The sequence below is a fragment of the Gopherus flavomarginatus genome, chromosome 6 (genome assembly GCF_025201925.1).
Source record: "Gopherus flavomarginatus isolate rGopFla2 chromosome 6, rGopFla2.mat.asm, whole genome shotgun sequence".
NCBI classification, from domain to species: Eukaryota; Metazoa; Chordata; order Testudines; family Testudinidae; genus Gopherus; species Gopherus flavomarginatus.
The window spans coordinates 80,489,307-80,511,269 of NC_066622.1; the positions used below are offsets into that span (position 1 = coordinate 80,489,307).

At 41.2% G+C, this 21,963-nt stretch overlaps 1 protein-coding gene and 1 long non-coding RNA gene across 3 annotated transcripts in view; one reads left to right on the plus strand and one right to left on the minus strand.

The window, feature by feature from the left end:
- ANXA11 (annexin A11) overlaps positions 1–21,304 on the plus strand; it is a 57,124-nt gene extending 35,820 nt beyond the window's left edge. For both annotated transcript variants that reach the window (XM_050960201.1, XM_050960202.1), the window contains exons 3-15: positions 455–567; positions 2,495–2,857; positions 3,511–3,598; positions 4,049–4,143; positions 4,609–4,722; positions 5,952–6,042; positions 6,234–6,313; positions 8,449–8,505; positions 12,042–12,135; positions 14,023–14,118; positions 17,426–17,484; positions 18,475–18,597; positions 20,525–21,304. In XM_050960201.1, coding sequence (XP_050816158.1) covers positions 455–567; positions 2,495–2,857; positions 3,511–3,598; positions 4,049–4,143; positions 4,609–4,722; positions 5,952–6,042; positions 6,234–6,313; positions 8,449–8,505; positions 12,042–12,135; positions 14,023–14,118; positions 17,426–17,484; positions 18,475–18,597; positions 20,525–20,584 — 1,433 coding nt within the window. In that variant the 3' untranslated portion in view covers positions 20,585–21,304. The remainder of the gene's footprint in view (positions 1–454; positions 568–2,494; positions 2,858–3,510; positions 3,599–4,048; positions 4,144–4,608; positions 4,723–5,951; positions 6,043–6,233; positions 6,314–8,448; positions 8,506–12,041; positions 12,136–14,022; positions 14,119–17,425; positions 17,485–18,474; positions 18,598–20,524) is intronic.
- LOC127054338 (uncharacterized) overlaps positions 1–21,963 on the minus strand; it is a 788,041-nt gene that overhangs the window by 363,481 nt on the left and 402,597 nt on the right. The gene's annotated exons all lie outside the window — the stretch shown is intronic.

Genomic DNA, 21,963 nt, shown 5'->3' on the forward strand with positions numbered 1-21,963 from the left:
TCGCTATGTTACCAGAACTATGAAGTGCCTGAGAATGTCCATCCTACTGGAACGCTCAGCTTGCTGAATATACAGTGTCAACTGCTGCCATCCCAAAATAGATCAAGTCCTTAAACGTGAGGATTGAAGGGTCTTCTACTATATTCTATTATGTAACTGTATCAAGTTTGCTTTTCTTAATAGAGAACATAATGGTCCAAGGATACTTCACATTATTGCATGTTTCTGATCAGGTTTCTTTTCCTATTATGGTCATGTTATCACCTTGATTAGGTGTGAGATCTACTCATTTGAACATTGCAGACCTTTTAGTTTAGTTTAGTTTAGTTTTACTTTTCTCTTGTCCAGACTGCCTGTGTTTAATAGATGTTACAGTAAAAAATGGAAGTAGTAATGAATACAGTAGAAAATCATTTAAGTTTTGTGGTTCAAGGTGACTGCTTGATTATTTCAGGTAGTAATCCTTGGGGTGGTTCTGGCTATCCTCCTATAAATCCACCTCCAATTGGACTGGAAAATGTCGCCAACTATGCCAATCAATTTAATCCAGACTATATGTCAGGGATGGTGAGTATATTTCCATTTAACATATTTTAAATATGTTTTACTTCAATGTCAAGCTGTATTTCCAGTGAGAGGGTTGGGTATGTTTTCAGTTTGTGTGTTTTTTGCCTAGGAACATACAGGAGTAGCCCAAAGCTTCATACATTCTGGGGGTAAGGGTTCCAGAAAGGGGGGGAAATAGGAAGAATATAGTAGCTGAATTCATGGCCTGATTTTTAAAAGTGCTGAGCATACAATAACTTCCACTGAGGCTAATGTGTGCTGCTGGGAGTTCAGCATTTAAGAAAATCAGGCCACTGATTTAGTCAACTAAATATGGGTTTAGGAACCTAACTTTAGGAAGGGTTGTTTTTGATTTTGTTTTTTTTAATCTTGGCTTGGTATTGTGGCTCTTGCAGTGCAGAGAGGAAGGGGAAACTAATAATGCTGATGTATATGGCTAATTGGTTCACACTGGAAAACTTGGTCCCAGTTCTGCTTTTGATGTAACTCTTCAGCCAGTTTGAGTGAGCAAAGCTGTGAACAAGTGACTTAGATGAAGTTACATAGTGTGAGACAGTGTCTCATCCCTTGTCTCCCACACTTCTTCTCCAAGACTGGATGCTTCTCCTTGTAATAAATTAAGGTGAAAGTAACTTTTGTAGGTTTAGGAAAATGCAGAAGTGGTTTCTCTTTATTTTTATTTGATTCTTGTGCTCAGAGTAGAAGCTGCAGGAAGGCTGATAAATCTCCTTTCACTGTATGCTGTTTATACACAGAGTGATCAGTGTAAATCTGACCTATCAATCCTCGTCCTCAAAGGAAACCTACACTCTTTCAAAAGACAAACCTGAGTGCTTAAATTCATTACTCTGCTAGACTCTAAAAATTGTGGCCTGGAAGGAGCCACCGGATTTATGACTTATTACAAAAATCTGTAACTCACAAAACCCTCTTTTTTGTCCTAAGACTCCAGAGGTATTAAGGAGCCGCTCTATCTTGAATGGTCCCTAATGTGCAAACTACTTATGCTAAACAATCTGTTTCACCTTGCATTTTGCTGGGAGGCTGGCAGTACCTTCCCCAGACCTGAAGAAAAGCTCTCTGTGGCTCAAAGCTTCTCTCTCACCAACAGAAGTTGGCCCAATAAAAGATATTACCTCACCCAGCTGGTCTCTCTGTTGATACAACGGACTTGGGCAAATTGTGAACATTTGCACCACAAAGTGCATTCCTGAGTGTTTTATTTTTTGTAGATATTTGGTATCTACAGATTGAAATTAGCAGCATGTTCTCAGTAGTGTAATTAGCATCACCAGCAGCATGAAGCTGACTAGAACCATCCTGTTCTAGTCTCATTTATGCTATTGGAAAAGGAGTACTTTGCAAGAGCATGATGCGATCACTGAAGGGTGGTTCTGTGGGATTCTACCTAGATGCCCAAGTTTGCTGCAGAGATTATTATAAATTATAAGATACTAGCACATCTGTCTGCCACATAAAATAACCCAGGGAGGAGGGCAAATGCGTTTTACTCACAGTATCTGAGAGCAAATCCCAGCTGATACAGTAAGACAACCATGATCAGAGAAATAATTGACCTGTTCCTTGTTTGGCTTTTTGGTGTTGGTGTTAATCTGATAACCTTTTTAACTGTAAGGGTGGCATGCTGCTTGTATGAGCATGTGGTCTATAATGCTGGAGGCTGTGGTTATGAGACTGTAGTTCTGATGGCCGAGGTAGAGAAACTTAAGAGACAATAGGAAGTATGCATGGAGTGCGGTTCATTTTCTCCATGGTTGCTGGTCAGTCCCTTTCCTTTCCTGACTGGGAGGAGGAGAGACTCTACTGGTTTTTTTTTTTATTTTATTCTAACAGTGCCAAGTATACAGTTAGCAGTCAACACCTGATCCATCTTAATCTATATTACTTTAATTGTCTGTTATTGCAGGCTTCTAATTTGTCAGGAACCTTTGGAGGTGCCAATGTACCACAAAGCATATATCCTCCTGCACCTGGAGGCTATCCTCCTGTCCCTCCTGGGGGCTTTGGGCAACCTCCGTCAGGACAGCAAGCCTCTTACGGAACGTACCCCCCACCTGGAGGAAATCCACCAGCAGGAATGCCAGCTTATCCAGGATATCCAGGCAGCCACATGCCACCACCGGGGCAGCAGCCAATGACCTACCCAGGACAGCAACCCATGCCACTGCCTGGGCAACAGCCAATGCCAAGTTATCCATCAGGTCCAGCTGTGAATCCCTCTATGCCACCTTATTCAGGGTCTGTGATGCCCACAATCACACCTGGAACAGTAAGATTCATTTCAGTGTGTTTAATCTTTAATTGCTGCATGTTTTCTGTGTGTGGATCAGAAGCAAACTAATCCCAATAAAATACAAAGGAGGAGATTTGGACAGAGAGAGCAAGTCTTATTCAGCTCGCAACAGTATAAATACAGACTGGGTGATGTTAAATCTAATTTTAGTAAAATATCCTAAATGAAATTCTTAAGACGAGTTTTAAATCCTTTTTATGGAATCTGCCTTTCCTAACAAAATATTTCCGTTTGCCTATACCACTTTATGAAACCTTAATTAACGAGACGCTGTGAGGCATTTTCTTTTCCACATGTCCATATAGTTCGAATATAAAATGAGTAAACCATTTAAATTCCATTGTAATTTTCTTCATTTCTTCTCTGACACGGGCTGTGACTGGGGCAAGTTAGTAATAATGTGAAATCCAGTTTTCTAGCTATCTCATAGAGCTGGAAGGGACCCCAAAAGGTCATCAAGCCTCCTGTCTTCACTAGCAGGACCAAGTACTGATTTTGCCCTAGATCCCTAAGTGGTCTCCTCAAGGATTGAACTCACAACCCTGGGTTTAGCAGGCAAATGCACAAACCACTGAGCTATATAGCTAATCCGGTATCTAACAGTTATCCTTTTTATTGGCATGACTTAGTCTGGAAACCGAGGCACAATCACTGATGCACCAGGATTTGACCCCCTGCGGGATGCAGAAGTCTTGAGAAAAGCTATGAAAGGATTTGGTGAGTAGTTGATGGGCTAAGTTTCTGTTGAAAGCGGTATTGCAGCATTGCTCCACCACTGCCATTCTTCATTGTTAAATTTGCGAAGAGTGGAATAGTTCCAGAACTATTATCCTTCCTGTAACAAACTAAACCTTAATCTGAGATAATCAGCTGGGAGAGACCACAAGAATAACCAGTATTATGAGTCTGGTGTGTTTCTTTCTGTTGTATTTGCCGTTGAGATTAGTGCTGGAATTAATTTGACAATCATAGCCTATAACTAGAATATTTGATGTAATGTCCCATCTGATACATTGGGGATGCTGTGCAGTAAGGGTTCAATTCAGCTCCTAGTAAAGTCAAGAAAGTAAAAAATTTAGCTACTGACATAAGTAGGAGCGAGATCAGATCCTAATAGAATGTGATAGCGTTAAAATGTCATATGTTATGCACCGTTTGTGTTCACAGGAACTGATGAGCAGGCGATTATAGATTGTCTTGGAAGTTGCTCAAACAAGCAAAGGCAGAAAATCATCCTGTCATTCAAAACAGCTTATGGAAAGGCAAGTATTTTACAGCAGACCATTAAGAGCCAGCTACCACCTGCTGCCATGCCTTTTATCAATGGGCCAACCAGTCCCAGTGCTTGAAAAAAACACTGAGAATTAACCAATGTTGATATCACTCATAAAGGAATGCTGGTATTGGTGGGCAGCCACCATAGCCCTAGCAAATATGGCTCCACCCTCCCTGACCTCTGGTCTGTAATCCAGTTTGGTTGCAAGGCGCCAGTCCTCTTTGCTAACTGTTCATTTTGACCCTTTGTTCGGTATACGACATTTAAAATTCTTTATTTTAAAGTTGTTGCGAGTTATCATTAGTACTGTTAAGTGGAACAATTTTATATTGTGTATGTGCTACTTATTCCTAAATGTGAAAAAGTCCCAGTAAGCTGCAAGAATCTAGTGCTAGTATTTGTCAATATCTCTGATTCTGAGCCTTTTAAAAAAAATATTTTTTCCAATCAGGATTTGATCAAAGATCTTAAATCTGAGCTGTCAGGCAACTTTGAGAAGACAATCTTGGCAATGCTGAAGACACCTGTCATGTATGATGTTTGTGAAATAAAGGAAGCTATAAAGGTTTGTTTAAGGAAATTAAGCCTTTAAGATTATGTAGCTTTTGTTAATCCTGTTGGGTGCTTAAATTCCCCCATAAACTTGTCTTTGGATTCTCTCTTAAATGATTGTTTATACCCCACCTTTCAAATAGATAATGACAAAGTGTAACTATGAAATAGATTTGAGGTTCTTTTTTTTTGGTTTGTTTAAAGAGAAACAATATTATGCAGAGGATCTGTGTTGGTGAGATTCGGGAACTGAGTTCTAATCCTGATTCTGCCACTAACATGCAGTGTGGGTCGAGGCAAGTTATTTAGACCAAAATTTTCCAAATTAGCTGCTAATTTGAGATTTTCATTCTTGGATGCCTAGGTTGAGGCATGATGAGCCTGATTATCAGAGGTGCTGAACACCCACAGGTCTTATCGGTTTCCTTTGGGTTGGGGTGCCCAGTGCCTCTGAAAATCAGGTCCTTAGATATGTCACTTGGGCACCAAAAATTATTGGGCGAAAACTTTGGCTGTAACTTCGGTCTTGGCTTCCCCCATCAGTAAAACGGGGATATATTTTCCTATCTCACCTAGGACTTCACATAGAATGCTTTAAATGATGCAGAGAATTATAGAAATGATGGGTATTTATTATTGAAACTTTCCAGACTGTTTTGCAAGTCTGTTTTCTTGCAAGATAGTTCCATTTTTAAACATGTTAATTCTTGAACTTTTTTGATAACCTTACAAAAATGAGCTGCAATAAACATGTAAATCCCTGAATCATAGCACCAAGGTTCAGTTGCAGGGTATAAGCAAAGTAGCCAGGGGGTTGAAACAACAGTTAATAACATTAGTTGCCCTCAGAAACAGACTTAGATTAAATCATTCTTTCTCAAGTATTGTTATTATAAGAAATATTAACTGTGTAAAATTGGCTGTATAAAATCAGATATAAATGATAATATCACTTAAAAATACTTTGTAAGTACTTGATTAATGCCCTTAACATGGTTCTTGTGTTTTCTCAGGGAAAAAAGAGCCTGTTAATGTGTGTTTTGTGTTCTGGAAGTTTGTATTATGAACAACGTGTAAACTATTTAGCTGGAATATTTCTTACACAAAATAATGACTTCTGAATTGCCTAGTTTTAATTCTGGAGATAATGAGATAGCTCATTGCTGTAATGTACTGTCATACCAAAAAACTGAGTGTCCAAGATATGTATGTGTATTTTTTTTCTCTCCTCTTTGCATATAGGGTGCTGGCACAGATGAAGCCTGTCTCATTGAAATAATGTCTTCTCGCAGTAATGAGCACATTCGAGAAATCAGCAGGACCTACAAAACAGGTTAGGCTTGAAATAGTCCCAGTAACTGTACCTTTTTAGATCATCCCTCAGAGTACCTTTTCATAACAGTAATGGAAAAAAATCAGAGGCCTCCGCTAGGCATTGGAGTCTGTAATCACAGATTTGTAGTAAAATTGTGTACAAACACTTATGAAATGAGCAGATATGCACAATGACTTTTGGTCTTGCAGAATTTAAGAAAACTCTGGAGGAAGCTATACGGAGTGACACATCTGGACACTTCCAGAGGCTTTTAATCTCACTTTCCCAGGTACTTCAACACTCAAATAATACTTCTGTACAATCCTTCCTGAAAATTAGTGGACATAGTGGGGTGAGAGAGAGAAATGCATATCCAGCTCTTCATCTGATATAAACTAGCATCCCTCATTGGCATCAATGGAACTGTGCCAATTTACAGCTGCTGAGAATCTGCTCTCTTGTATTTTTAGCCTCTAAAATTGAAGTGTGCTGTTTTTTGTAAGGAACTCTTGAATACATGGTCCTTACTGTGCCATGTAGTATAAGATGGTGAAAGTCCTTTAGCAACGCAGGTTGAATTATTCTGGCTAAGAAGAGAATAAAAGGATAGAAAAGACTTAAAATTATCATGTGGCCAGGCCTTAAGGCTCTAAATATTTATTTGTCCACTTTCCCCTGTGTTGTGTCGTGTCTTGTCTTGTCTTATAAGAAAGGATAATATGTAGTAGGGACACACAACTTAATTTTTAAACCACATGACAATTGTATTGAAGGTCTGCAATGGAACATGTTCATAAGTGTTTGCAGAACCTGAGGCCTTAGTTTTGAACTCAGTTGTGGCTAACACAGTTCACTGTTTCTTCAGGAATCACATAACCTGCATTCAAATAAAGAAGCAAAGCACTTAAACTAAACTTGTTTGGAAAGTAATTTTATTGTTGCGCACATGCACACCAACACACATGACTCGGGCTTTTTTCAATTTTGATGCAAAATAGAGCAAGAAATTTTTGAAATTTGTTTCCTGTTTTTTCTAATACTGGTTTCTACTTACCTATTTGCAGTGATAAAAGGGGCAAGTACTTCAAACTTCACTCATGCAAAACGTGAAATCAGAATGTGATTTCAGAAACTGATGCCCAGTCAGGAAAATGATTGTCTGTGTTAGTGCTGCTGGGTCTTCAGAGATGAGTGAAAGGAAGGGGAAAAAATAAGCTTAACTTTAAGAAATAAAAATACGATAATATTGATATCCTGTAACTGCTATACATAAATCCTCATGTCCCCTTCTTCATGGATTTATTTTAATTCCCTGTCCTTGTACAAAGATTAGCAGGATATTCTACCCAGTAATTATTCTGAAAAACATTTTATAATGTAATGTCTGTCTGTTAAATGGAATAACAGTAGATATAGTCTAGTCTAGAATCTAGGTTTCCCTCTTGATAATATAAATGAACAGTCCAAGGTTGTATGTAGCACAGGGGTCTCAAACTCAAATGACCATGAGGGCCACATGAGGACTAGTACATTGGCCCGAGGGCCGCATCACTGACACACGCTACCCGCCGCTACCTCCAGCCCCGCCCCCACTCCACCCCTTCCATGAGGCCTCTCCCTGCTTCTATTCCAACCCTTCCCCAAATCCCTGTCCCTGCCCCTCCTCTTCTCCGCCTCCTCCCCTCAGACTGTGGCTCCTCGCTTCTCCCTCCTGGAAAGCACTAAGTGCCACCAAACAGCTGTACGGTGGCGGGAAGTGCCTGGAGGTAGGCAGAGGAGCGGCGACACGGCATGCTGGTGGGAGAGGGAGGACAGCAGGTATGGGGAGCTTGGCAGATGCAGGAAATAATCAGCGGGCCGCGTGTTTGAGACCCCTGATTTAGGATATAGGATTATGATGGAGGACAGTGTTTGCTTTGCTTAGGTTTAGGTAAACACAATAAATTGTGTTGCCTTAATGTTTGGGCCGACATCCATTTAAGTACAAATTGGTTCATAGTGTTTTCTGGTGGGTTTTGGATAAATGAAGATGGTAACAATGTCATTCTTTCCATTGTCCTTATGCTTGCACCAGTTTACTGCAACAGTAAGGCAAACATTTTCCTGAATTCAGGTGAATGCTATTACTTGTGCACAACTATGTTTTTCTTTACTTGATTACATGTGAATCCTATATTTTTATCTGTTACTTCTATGAATAGGAATTGTATTTCCCCCAGGGTGAAAAGGTCTGCAGTTTCTTGTACCTTCAGAATCAAAATCCCCATAGTAACAAAGCAAAAATGGTTGTTTGTCCCAGGTAATAAATATTAAAGCGTAAAGGCTTACTGACTGTTTCTGGGTGTGTGAGAGCTTGAGTGGAAGGGACTGTTTTGTTAACTGAAAAGTGTGTATATTAATCGCTACTATTTGTAATTCTTTCAGGGAAACAGAGATGAAAGTACAAATGTAGACATGTCGCTTGTCCAAAGGGATGTTCAGGTTAGTAAGAAATGCTTCCTTGTGTACAAGTGTATATCTCATCTCAGTATGTGGGAATTTAGTAGCCCAATTCCTATTAAATCCAATAGGATTTGGTCTACTCAAACTGGGCACATTGAACTGAGAGATTTATTTGTAGATATTCTCTTTCAAAATGTTGTTACTACTTTTTGTACAAATATTTTCTTTTGACCCTTTAAAAAAATTACTTGTAAAAATAACTGTTCAAAGATTGTTGATTCATTTAGGTTGGTTTTTAATAACTTCAGTGGCTTGCTGCCCCTCCCCCGCCCTTCCCCATTTCTACAAAACAATATCAAATGATGTCTGTGGCTGAGGATAGAAATTGCTTTGGAGATCCCCATGAGAATGTGGGTACCTCTAAACATGGTTCTGCTTACTGATGCTGGCAAGCAGGAATTGTCAGGTTCATGTTTATCTGGTGGTTTGCTACCAAATACTGCTGGGTGAGCCATTGCACTAAGAAAAAGAAAAAGGTTGAGTTGAACTGTGTTTTCTGTATACCTCTGTGTGTGTGCCCCATCCTCCGGGCATCAGGTTATGGAAATAAAGTCAAACTGTTTTATTATTCTTGTAAAATGACATGGCAGCATCGGTACTTAAAAGTCTCACCTCCTTGCAATGCATACCCTTGACTATTTTATTCTGATTACAAAGTATGTTTTATTGGCCCAAGGCCAATGTTTCAGCCCAAGAAGGACCCCCGAAGGATCCTGAGGTTATCTCTACATTGCAGTTAGACACCCACAGCTGACCCGTGCCAGTTGATTCAGGCTCACAATTACTGGGCTATGGGGCTGTTTAATTGCAGTGAAGATGTTTAGGCTCACGCTGGAGTCCAGACTCTAGGGCCCTCACAGGGGTGAGAGCTTGAACATCTACACCAGAGGTCAGCAACCTTTCAGAAGTGCTGTGCTGAGTCTTCATTTATTCACTCTAAGGTTTTGCGTGCCAGTAATACATTTTAACATTTTTAGAAGATCTCTTTCTATACGTTTATAATATATAACTAAACTATTGTTGTATGTAAAGTAAATAAGGTTTTTAAAATGTTTAAGAAGCTTCATTTAAAATTAATTTAAAATGCAGAGCCCCCCCGGAGCAGTGGCCAGGACCCAGGCAGTGTGAGTGCCACTGAAAATGAGCTCACATGTCGCCTTCGGCACGCATGCCATAGGTTGCCTACCCCTGATCTACACTGCAATTAAACAGCCCCTTAGCCAGTTGTGGATGTCTAATTGCATTGTGGACGAACTTGATAGAGCAATAGAACTGTGTGTTTCTGCTGCAGGAGGCTGGAAATGGAGATCGTGAACTAGGATGACACAGCCCTTTTGTGTTGTGGAATTGTGTTCTGTGAGATTCCCCTTATGTCCCAGTGAGTGGATTTTGAGGAATGAGATGGAAAAGGTGAAAGAGTGTTACTCCTGAGAGAATTCTGCACCAAAAAAGAAAAATTCTGCACATATTTTAAAATTCTTCAAATTGTATTTGTCAAATAAATGGGGAGGCTCCAGCATGACATTGGGGAGCACAGGCCACTGGCTGCACAGAGATAGAAGATCACTGTGCAGCTCCCACCCAGGACAAGGACTCAGCGGTGAGGCTGCACCCAACCCTGACACAGCGCAAGGACCGGGCCTGCCCCAGAAACACCCCAGTGCCCTGCTCTTCTATGCCAGGGGCACCAGGTGTGGGCAGGCAGGCTAAGCAAGGCAGGATCCAAGTGTGGAGGGGCTTAGTGTCGGGAGATACAGGTGTGGGTTGAGAGGGTTCTGTGTGGAGCAATCTGGGTGTGGGTGGCTCAGTGGGGGATCTGGATGCACAGCGTCTTGTTGGGGAGTTCTGAGTGCATCAGTAATGGGACTCTGAAGGGGGGTCCAGTTGAAGGTGGTTGGGGCTCAGCGGGGGGAGTCTGGGTGTAAGGGGGGGATATAGCTCAGCAGAGGGATGAGGGGCTTGGGGAGGGGTTGAGATGCAGCGGGAGTGAGGCCCAGTGGGGTTGGGATCCAGGTGCAGTTGATTGGGGTGTGGTAGGGTGGGGATCCAGGTGTGGGTGACTTATCGGGGTGGTCCAGGTACAGTGGGAGTGGGGCTTGTTGGTTGCGGGGGAGGGGTTCTGGGGGCGGGGGAGCAAGGCTTGGTGGGAGGGTCTCTGTATGAGGGGGTCTGGATGCATGGGGGTTAGGCAGATGGGGAGGGAGTAGTTCCCTGTACAGTGACCCCTCCCCCTGCAGCGGAGGAGCGATGGGCACAGGAAGTGTGGGGAGGGGAAGTTTGTAGAGTTTCCTACAGCTGGAGGAGAAATCTGGGGGTGGGTCTGACACAGCCCTGGGTGCCAGCATGGGAAGAGGAAGTCCTATCCTCCCCAGCCCAGCCGGGACTAGCAGCTGAGCCTGGTGCAGAGTAGGATCTACCAGCTGGGTCTTCCCTAGTCCCACCCCCTGCCCTACAGTGATTTACCTCTCCGCTGGCTGTCCATGGCACCTGAAACATGCTGCTGGGGAGGGTTTCATGACCATGCTTGTGGCTTCTCTTTGCTCCCCTGTCAAAGTCATTTTTCTGAGGGGAAGCAAAGAAATCTGTCGGGGGACATAAATTCTGCACAGTTGTGCAGAATTCCCCCAGGAGTGGAGTGTGTCTCATGGAAGGCCTCATCCAAAGCCCCACTGAAGGCAATGGGAAAAGACTCTCATTGATTTCAATGGACTTTTGATCAGGCTCTGATTCTGTAAATTTGTGGATCCGTTGGCCAAAGCCCTTGTGTTGTGGGTGGGAGGGAAGTGTGTGAAGCAGCCACAGGCTGAAGACCAGTGTTTTTAAGTACAATACATGTTTGGAGCAGAGGAAAACTTCCCCTTCCCAACTACTGCTCCTCAAAGCCTATTAGTTCAGGATTTGTTCAGCAGGGAGACACTTGGATCCTAATGAAATGTTTCCTTGTCATAGCATGTAGCCACTTACTATCTGGGGAAGGGGGAGAATAAGATCTTTGTGCCAAGGACTGTCTTTCTCTGGGTCTGTACCATGCCTGGCATATTTAGTGCCCTAGTGTGATATAAATAGTAATAAAATTAGCTTTCTTCATGGTGAATTTCATCTTAAGAAAAAAATGAGAATTTTGAGGAACTCCGACAGTGTCTGGGAATATTTTAGGATAAAAACTAGAACTGAACCTTATCACTGGCAAGAATTACTCTCATCCCGTGTGACCAACCTTTTTTTTTTTTTCTCCAGGGGTTTCCCCTTAAAGTGGATACTCCGGATCTCTTGTAGTTAAACATCTGTGCGTCTTTCACTGGCAATTCTGGGTGCAAATAAGGCTCATAATGTGCATAATGGCTCAAGCTAGTGCCACACAGGTCACTTGTTACTTGTTCCTATTTTCCAACAATGTCCAGACCAAGTTGTCTGTGTTTAGAGGAGGGGACGTGTATAAGTGCCTAGAAGGCAGGTCTAAAAGCCACCAGACTGGGAAGCTAATTAATGAAGTGTGGATTCCTTTTTGTGTTTAGGAGCTGTATGCTGCTGGAGAGAACCGTCTAGGGACCGACGAGTCCAAGTTCAATGCTATTCTGTGTACCAGGAGCAGAGCTCACCTCAGAGCAGGTAATGGTGTCTTAACTTGCTACATAAATGTCTCCTAAGGAGCTTAGATTACACACATAAATGTCGCTTTTAGCTTATCCTGCCATGTGTGTGTGTAACAGTAAAAAATGTAGGCACATATCTCTCCTAAAGGTGAAACTATTATAGAGGCTCATCTTTTGTCTGAATGTGTGCCTTAAGAAGAAATTAGGGCGCTCTACATAATTTTTACATCCACATACCCGCATGGCAGTCCCACATATTCCTCGTTACAGTCATATCAGTAGCTCTTATGGAGTCTCTAATTGTTCTACAGTTAGCACTGTTTTTAAATGCTGGGTATTGGGACTCTGGGATGGCATGAGAAAGGAAAAGGTCTGAATTTCATCCTTTTAATCTAGTGCCATGCCCAATTAGTTTCCTCTATATCCAGTGCTATAGTGCTCTGATCTCAACATGGGTCTTCTCTATTCTTTTCTTTTATCATTCCTAAGCAGTCTCACCATTGCTACTCAGTGCAGCTCCACTGGTGTTAGCAGTGGGGCATGAAGCTGTAGTGTAGACAAGGTGCTTTTTAAGGGCTAGACAACATGGTGGTTAAAGACTGCTCTGCACTAGTGCCCCCACCATTGCTACCACTTGTGGAGCTACAGCAGAGGGAAATTTTGGGGAACACGTCTAGTGCGGACACAGCCGTAATAGTTCAGAATGTCAGTTTGCAGCTGCAGAAGATTTTGGTTGGCATTTTTCTGTCCTCCTCCCCCCACAACTGAAGTTTCATAATGGTCACAGTCTGCAGTCTCTCAGCTCTAAATCTTGCTCATGGTACAGAGAGAGAGAGTCTGCATATAGACCCTAGTCTTCATTTTTCCTTTGGATCTCTGTAACAACGTGCTCAGCATGGCTAAGAACCGTGGCTTAGAAGTGCCCCAGGGTGACAGAGTAGAACAGGATGCGTTTTTTTTTTGTTTTTTTTTGTTTTTTTTCCATCCCTGGTCCTCCTTGTGATCCTGGATTAACAGAGTAGCTGTTACTGTACGATGGTCTTAAAGGTCACCTTCCAGTCTGTTCTCAAAGTTTTAAAAATGAATGGCTTAACCTCAGGGAACTGTGACTAAGCTATAAAGTCTTTATGCTGAGATTTTCAAAGGAGCCTAAATGAATTAGGCTCCTGACCTTAACTGTGGGGTTGCTAGTTCGAAGCCAGCCCAGGTTGGCAGTGACCAGAAAGTTGCTGTATGATTTGACAGTCTCAAAGAGGCCAAGATGGAGAAGTAATCCACTCAACCACGGCCTGTATTTGCGCTAGCTAGGCTGCCTGATCATTAGGATGGTGGCTTTGTGGTTTTGGTTTTTTTTAAATCCTGTTGGAATTTAAAGGTTTTTTTAAAAAGTTTATATTTAGAGGTATGTTCTAAATCTTTTTAAAGATTGATTTATTTGATTTTTGTGTGTGTATATATAAAAAAGGCCTCTCTACCACAGACCCCTTTTCTGTTCATGCTGCTGGGTTCTAAAAGGTTGTTGCCAATAGCAGGACTATGACTCCTATCTCCTTGAAGAAGCAGAAATCAAGACAGGGAGATATGAGGAAGGCATTTCCTATTTATTCACATCCACCCCTCCCAGTTACCATGAAGAGAAGGAGCAGATTATAAATACATGGCTTCTAAATGGAGTACTAAGTGTGGGGAAGTCTTGCCGGGCATGAAGGATGAACTTCCACTATTTATTTTGAAAACTGGCAAACTAGGCCTGAAAAGCATTTGAACCACCATCACCAGATGCTATGGTAAAGGCTCTGTTAGCATAGTGCAACTTCAGAGGAAGCTGACAAATATAGGCATGAATCAATGCCCATCTTACAAGACTGGCTGCTGAAAGCTTTTTTTTTCTCCACTCCCCCAGTTTTCAGTGAGTACCAGCGGATGTGTAACCGTGATATCGAGAAGAGCATATCTCGTGAGATGTCTGGGGACCTTGAAAGTGGCATGGTGGCAGTAGGTATGTCTCTCTTTTTCATAGAATATCAGGGTTAGAAGGGACCTCAGGAGATCATCTAGTACAACACCCTGCTCAAAGCAGGACCAATCCCCAGATTTTTACCCTAGTTCCCTAAATGGCCCCCTCAAGGATTGAGCTCACAACCCTGGGTTTAGCAGGCCAATGCTCAAACCACTGAGCTACCCCTCCCCCCTGTTTCAGCATATAGAAGCTGTTGCAGCAATGACATAGCAGCAAGAATCGCTGCAGTGTTTGCACTGCTCGTTCTACCTGGAGATGTTTGGGTTTGTTTTTTTTCCGCAAAGGAAACCTGACCTGTATTTCCAGTTTTTCTTATTTTTGTTGAGCCTTCTAGTGAACCTGTCTGCAGTTAATAAAATGTGACAAATAACTTACCTGGAAAGGAGGAGTGAGGCTTCCACTGAAGGCAGCCTCTGGACTTAAAATTAGAATTTGTTAGACAGAGGAGAGGTAATTATTAAGCATAGTTGGCCTCATTTTCAGAAGTACTGAGCACTTTCCATTGAAGTCAACAAGAATGGTGCATGTTGAGTGCCTTTTGAAAACCAGGTGGTTAACTTCAGTGGGCTTTGGATTAGGTCCCAGTTCCTTAAGCAGCAGCTCAGCTGGGTCAAGCTTTACCAGTTTAGAGTTGCTGTGTGTCCTCTCTGTAATACACATTATTAAGGCTAATTTACTGACACATCTGTTTCAAATTACCTCCTCTAAATAACTGCATTGGTATGACACTTCAGTGCTGCCTCCCACAAAATTATTTTTCTTCTTCTTAATTACATAAACCATATTAACCAGTTACTTGTTAAACAGTGACTAGAACAGGGACATGACAATAAAAATTTGAGCCCTGATCCTGCTGTTGCTGAAATCAATAGCAAAACTACAGCTAACTGCAACAGGAGGGAAGAACAGGCCATTTGGCTGCCTTTGGATAAAGTAGCAAGTTCATTTTATGCAAGTTCCAAACAAAACTTTTCAAAATGTTGAATTTTATGTAAATGTCCTTTATTTTTCACTCCCTAGTTCATGTACACTATGTCTGTGTAACCATTCTTTACTAATAATTAACGTTTTTGAAATGCAGTTTTAGGACTGATTGCTCTCATAGTTAACTGTGCTTATATTTCTCTGCTTGGCCAGATTGTCATTCCAATGACTTTTTGAAGCCCTCAATGGGACTTATTTCTTTCTTTTCCCATGATTGATAAATTCATACCAGATTAATCATATCCTAACGTTAAAAAGTCAGACCTACAGAATAGAAATAATGGCAAATTAGGTACATATTACCACAGTAAAACCGATACCCCTTTGGCATCGTACTTAAGACTGAGGATAATGTATTTGAAAAGGCTCCCATTTACCACAGCAGAGAAACTCTGTTGTCACAGCTTGGATCCTACAGTCTGATCCTTTTAGGAGTGCCCTTTCCTCACATGGAGTCTCACTGACTTGGGTGGGACTTTGCAAGAGTGCAAGGGGCCAGATATGTGGATCCACATACAGGACTCGGACTCTAGTTTGCAAGCAAAGCAATAACCCTTTTTAATGTGACCTTCATAACATGAATGTTTGATCATTTTGTAACACATTTGAAATCATCCTGGTTTTATTGCATAAATCAGCCTTTTTCCCGGGGATGATTTGTTCTTTGCACCTAGTCTGCAAAAGTCTAATTGTAAATATTTGTTTCCTTTAGCTTTTGCTTTCTCTAAAGCTTTCTGGACTGTACAGATGGTAATTTACAATAATAGACTCAAAATATCGTGCAGTGCAAGTGGATTGTTTTAGCCGATTATGGTAATCGGAAAACGTACATTTCATGTTTTGTCATCCTCTGTTTTGAAGTGAATTGTGCACATCCTTGGCAGTTGTGTGTATATGTGGACTGCTGTCTTTCATCTACATTTCAATTAAAAACCAAGAAACCTACATTTTTCTATATAAAGTGTGCATTGCTATGAAACACTCCTTTTCAGATTTGCTCCTTACGTTTTACCCTGATCTTAGTTGGTTGCTTTTCATGCTTTTGTAATTCCCTATGAACTGTCCTAATGAGACAGATGTGTGGTGTGGTGACCGCATTGTTTGTTGTACACTGTGTGACTGACTGTTCATATCAAATATGGGATCAGTTTGTAGATGTTCATTCTGTTGAGATGATGGGTGGGATTTTTGTTGGTATATTTTTAATATGCTTTTTTACCTTTCTAATGATTTATGGAAAGCCAGTTCAAGCTAGATTTCACTTTCATGGGGATGCCAAGATTTTCAAAAGTCCTTGTGAACCTATGTGCGGTTATTAAAACAAAGAACAAATAACTTGCCTGGAAGTGAAGGGTGAGGCTTCCAGTGAAGGCAGCTGCTAGACTCAAAACTAGAATTCCAATTTAGACTCCTAAATCAGCTGAAGTCAGTGGAAGGTGCAGGGTGCTCAGCAACTTTAGAAAGTCACCCCACTGATTTAGGCTCCTAAATGGATTTAGAAGTTAAATTTTATACTCCTACCCTTGAAAATCTTCCCCACAGTCAACATCTGTAAGTTGAACTGCTAGTATAGTTTGGTAGCTTATCAAATTTTATGCTGACTATAGTTTTCAGAACTGTTAAAATACAAATTCTTTGTGGCCATGTAGCTGTTAAACTGCCACCTATTTCTGCATGTGCTACAATGGCTGTTAAGTTGTCTAAGTAACCTTGAATTAATGCTGTGCCATGCAGTGTACTAAATCCCTGTTGTTTGGTTATTTTTCTGTCTAAAAATCCCAGACTTGGCAGCTGGAGGGAAACCAGCTGTCAAGTATTTGAAGGAAATTACAAGTATTTTTGATTATACAGCAAGAGGCTGGAAAGTTGAGAGAATGGGACTCATCTGACCAGCATAACCACTCCCTTGAACTTTTAGGACAAGAAATTGAATCCACCTTGCAGAAAATTTGCACTAGAACTTCTCCACATTAGGTCTTCACCAGTCTTCCTGATGTTGTTCCCCTGCCTCAGTCCCATAACTAGATTCACTCCATTGACCGAAAGATTCAATTTTAGCAAGGAAGTACTGAGGTTTCTTGGACACTACAACTACTACCAGTCTGTTGCAAAGTTAGAAACTGTACCTTGCAAATTAAAAGTTAATTTCAGTGACTAACTAAAGTGAGCAGGAACAGGGTCATGTGTGTGTGTGTATATCTAGAGAGAGAGGTACATACCTGATTCAGAGCAAGTCCAATAAAGTACAATGATTTTTATTTAGCTGTGAGTAACTAACCTGTTACTACAACTTCTTCTGCAGTTAAGTGCATGAAAAATACACCAGCTTTCTTTGCAGAAAGACTCCATAAAGCCATGAAGGTAGGTCTCTGTGGCTGTGTGTGATCTCTCTGTGCATCACTGTGTTTTTATATAATTGCATAAGTGCCTTGGCACTGATAAAACATAACTTCATTAGTGGTGGGTCAAATGTGTTGAGAGTTTTTGACTGAGCAAAGATTTGATCACTTATTGTGCGAGCACGGAATAAAGCTAATTCAGCTGAGAGGGTGAAAATCATCCCAGTTGGGATGTAAATGATGTGAAGAGCTTGGGGTGTGCTGTCTGTATTAGGATAGGCACTACTGTACTTACTAATGTCCATATCTTGCCACCTTGTTCATGTTGAAAAGCACCTTTTTTCGATAAACTGTACATATGTTTTCATGGAATTACTCCAGGAGTGAGGTATTGCTCACCCAGGAGTAAGGCTGATGGAATCTGGCCTTCAGTAGGGGATTTATTAAAGAAATGCACATGATCATAACCTGCTGTCTGTTTATGAAAGCTCAGTTCAGCAAAGCACTTAAGTGTATGCTTAAGCCTCATTCAAGTCGAGACATGGAAGTTAAACTAATAACTGTTGTAATGCAAATCCCTGGCCTTCACACCTTGACCTTCCTACAAATGTATTTTGCTTCTATTTCTTGTTCTTGGAGCCAGAGCATGAATCTAAAACTGGGATCCCCTCAGAAATGCAACTTAGTGCATATATTTATGAAAAAGACTGAGACAAGGAAGGGTTGACAATGATGGGAATGTGTGGAATGGGGTGGAAATTCATCATCCTCTTTGGTTGCTCTTTGTGCAAGGAACTGAAAGTGATAATGTCCTGTTAGCACATGCTTCATTCACTAAACCACTGTAGGTTAAATTCTGCCCCGTGTTACTCTGTTTCAATCCTATTGACTTTGGTGGGTTTGCCCTGGCATAACATGGGGAAGGATTGGCCCTTGGACTCTCCAGTTTGTGTTGAATTGTCTAGAATTTGCAAGCTGATTGTATTCATGCTCTTCACTGGTTTCTTCACAGGGAGCAGGAACAAAAGATAGGACTCTGATTCGAATTATGGTGTCGCGCAGCGAGGTTGACTTGCTGGATATACGCACTGAATACAAACGGATGTATGGCAAATCCCTGTACGCGGACATCACAGTAAGACTTTTTTTTATTATTTTTCTCCTACCGTTGATTCCTGTATGTACCGTAAAACACCACTCCCGACACTGAATAACTGAATGTATGCTCCCTGCTTCTCTCTTCATGCATGGAGGGCCAAAGTGCCATGGAAAAGTTGTGTGAGAAGGAGACTGGGAAGAGGCCATACTGGTGGCTTCTGTCTGCTCTCCATGGCAGCAGTGGAATGTGGGTTTGGGGAGAGAGGGCAAAGGATCAGCATCTCCACAGATTCACTGGCACCAACCTCACTTGCAGAGGAGATGTGCTGGGTCCCCAGCCTCTGCTGGAGTGTAACCGGCTATAATGGCAGCCATAGAGACTGACTGCCTGAGCAGCAACTCTGTAACCAGGCTATGGATGACAGGGAGAGGACTACTGTCCCCAACCCTTAGCAAATGCTCACTACAAGTCTGTCTTTGGGTGGAGATGCGTTTGCACTAAAATTACTAGAATGTAGACTAAAGCCCAAAAATTGGACATCCTGTCTGCTGGGAAGGGGTGTGTGGTTGTGTGTAATATCAGCTCTTTTATCAGGCAGCAGCAATCGCCAGCCCTAATCAGTTTATACAGAGTTTGTGGTTCAAAGATATGAACCCATGATGATTCAATTTATTAGACTCTGATTATTCAGGACACCATGGATGTGAATTAAAAAGTAGTTGTTATATATATGGCCCCATTCTGTTTCCTTTGAAGTAAAAGTGGTAACTTCCATTGACTTCTATGCAAACAGGATCAGGTTCCTAATGCATATTCCCCTTGTTAATGCAGAGCAGCCCCCTCCTTCAATTGACCATGGCATAGATCCGATTTATTAAAATTAAATTTTTAGGATTTGTCCTGGTGTATTGAATCAACTTCCAAACCCAGCTGAGAACTACTGTGACACTGTTAATCCACACAGAACAGTTAACAGACATGTCCAAAACCAGATTGTAGCATGGCTTTAGCGAGTACACAATATTCTTGGACAGAAAAACTGTGAGAGCCCTTTTACAGCACCGGTCTAGCTATCACATATTGTCATTCAGAAACAGATATTTAAAATGATTGTAGCTGGCATGCCTCTGCTCCTAAGGAACCATTGGTGAATTTCCATCAGTATGGCATTTGTGATGAGATATTTGTTAGCTGCAAGATGTCTTGTAACTTTTTCACCTCCTTCTCATACACACACTCTCTTTGGTTTCTCATTTGGTTTGGGCGTAAATGGAAGCTTTGTTTGTTTTTTCTTTTTTTAAACTATGCCATAGAATGCAATAGATGTGTTTAGGAGTGAGAAATCATTCTGCTAGAGTCATTAATGTGAAGTCACCAATTTCAGCCATACTGGTGTCTAGTAGGACACTATAAGGACATCATTCTCATTGCATGTTCCCGTAACACAGCAGGATGGAAGGTCAGAAGGAAAGAAAATATGGGCCCCGTTTTCCAGTTTCCATCACATTTCCATAGCACATTGTTATGGCTTTTTAAGGGGAGATGCTTTTATGCTGCTGCTCGAAAATTAGGTGAATTTGAATACTGGAGGACAAGTTGGTGTGTCCTCGATGACATAAGAACATAGCACAGTATTTAGGAGTCCAGGACAGTCTTCTGAAGAAATATATGTTCTTGAAGGGTTTTTACTAGATAAATCCTGAAGATCCTACTGTGGACTTGTACAGTGGTTGGGGACAACTCTTTATTAGCCCTGGGATCTGGAATTCAAATGTGGAGTCTAGAATAATGAAGGCTCCTTTTTATTAAAGACTACCCTCAATCCAGTTTTAGCCATTCTGACTGTTGGGATCTGTATAGTGCATCTTCTCTCACCTCCCTTACAAAAAACAGAAACAAAAAAGAAGTGTAACAATTGGATGGCTTTCTTTTCCTAACTTTTTCCCTTTGGATTTGTTGCTAGGGTGATACTTCAGGAGACTACCGGAAAATCCTGCTCAAGTTGTGTGGTGGAAATGACTAAGTGGAGCTTTCAGCTTTTTAAAAAGCAGCTGCTTTTCTGTTATCGTGTTAAAATATCCATGTTGGGTTTCGTTTCTTTTTGTTTTCCAGAAAACCAAACAGGCAGTGAATTGTTTTCCTAAAGCTACTATGTATGTGTAAGACTAACACTCCGTATCTTCCCCATTCCATCCAAAAATGTATAATAAACACAAGAAAATCTAGCGATTGTAGAAACTGCTCAGGATTTTTTAAGTCACTTTCTAGTTAATGAATAATGGATTATTATTTCTGCTTGCATCCTTAGCTACACTAATTTTGTTTCCTGGTTAAAAAAAAAAAAATCACTCTTGTTGATTTAAAGGTGGTTGAGGTGTGTGTGTGGTGGGGGGTTGGGGACTTTGTTTTTTGTTTTGGATGCTTTTTCTATGGACATTGTATGAGTCTCTTTTTTCACATGCCAATTTTCTTGCATTTGTACCACACCGTGGTTTTGTGTGCATGAATAGAACCGCCTTCAGTCTGTTTTGCATCTAATTATATTGTTTTTTTAAAGAAGTTTTACTAAATAACTTTTTTTCAGGAAGACCTGCTCTGCTCTTTATGCTTCACTGCAAGTATCACAATAATGTAGTATCAATACCAATTCAGCCTCTCCAGTTAAGGTTTTTGGATTGTGCCTTAAAAGCAATGCATATATCTAAAAGAGGATTGTAAAATTAAAGCCATATCTTTTAAACTACCCAGAACAGCTTCCATTTGTTCTTAATATCATCCTACATTTTTTGTGTTGTGACTCAGTTAAACCATGTTACTTGGGACTTAAATGGAAACATTCCGCTGGAACTGATTAAGGATTATCCACAAACAGAACTGTCTTAGCCAATGACAGTGTCTTGCTAATTGTGCTTAGCTATTCTGTGTTTCTTTACTTGTGCAATTTCCGGCACGCTGATTAGATGTGGGTGTTTGACTTGTTTAATCACTGCTCTGTTTTTTCTCAGTAGGCATGTACCAAATATGCCAATCTCTCTACTCTGACTCATCTCTTCTATGATTGGCTCCTGAAAACGCTGAATTTTCAGACCTTTTGCCACAACGTGAATGCCTCTTCATTTTGTCACGCCCAAAGAAGGAAAATGTCAAAATTTTCAAGAGAGTTAGGAGGTGAGCTGTGAAAGAGACAGATTTAGGAAAAATGCAAAGCTGTTAACTGATTTCATTCCTTCCACTCTTGTCTACTAAAACTCAGGCAGGCGCCTGTTCCGAAGATAAATTACATTGTTTACACTGGGAGAAACCTAGGCCTTCCAAATTCAGGTTTGAAACAAAATGTAAGCAAATACCTGTTGGTGTTATTCTGGGGAGAGGAGCCTGGCTGAGTCCTAGGGATGGGACAGG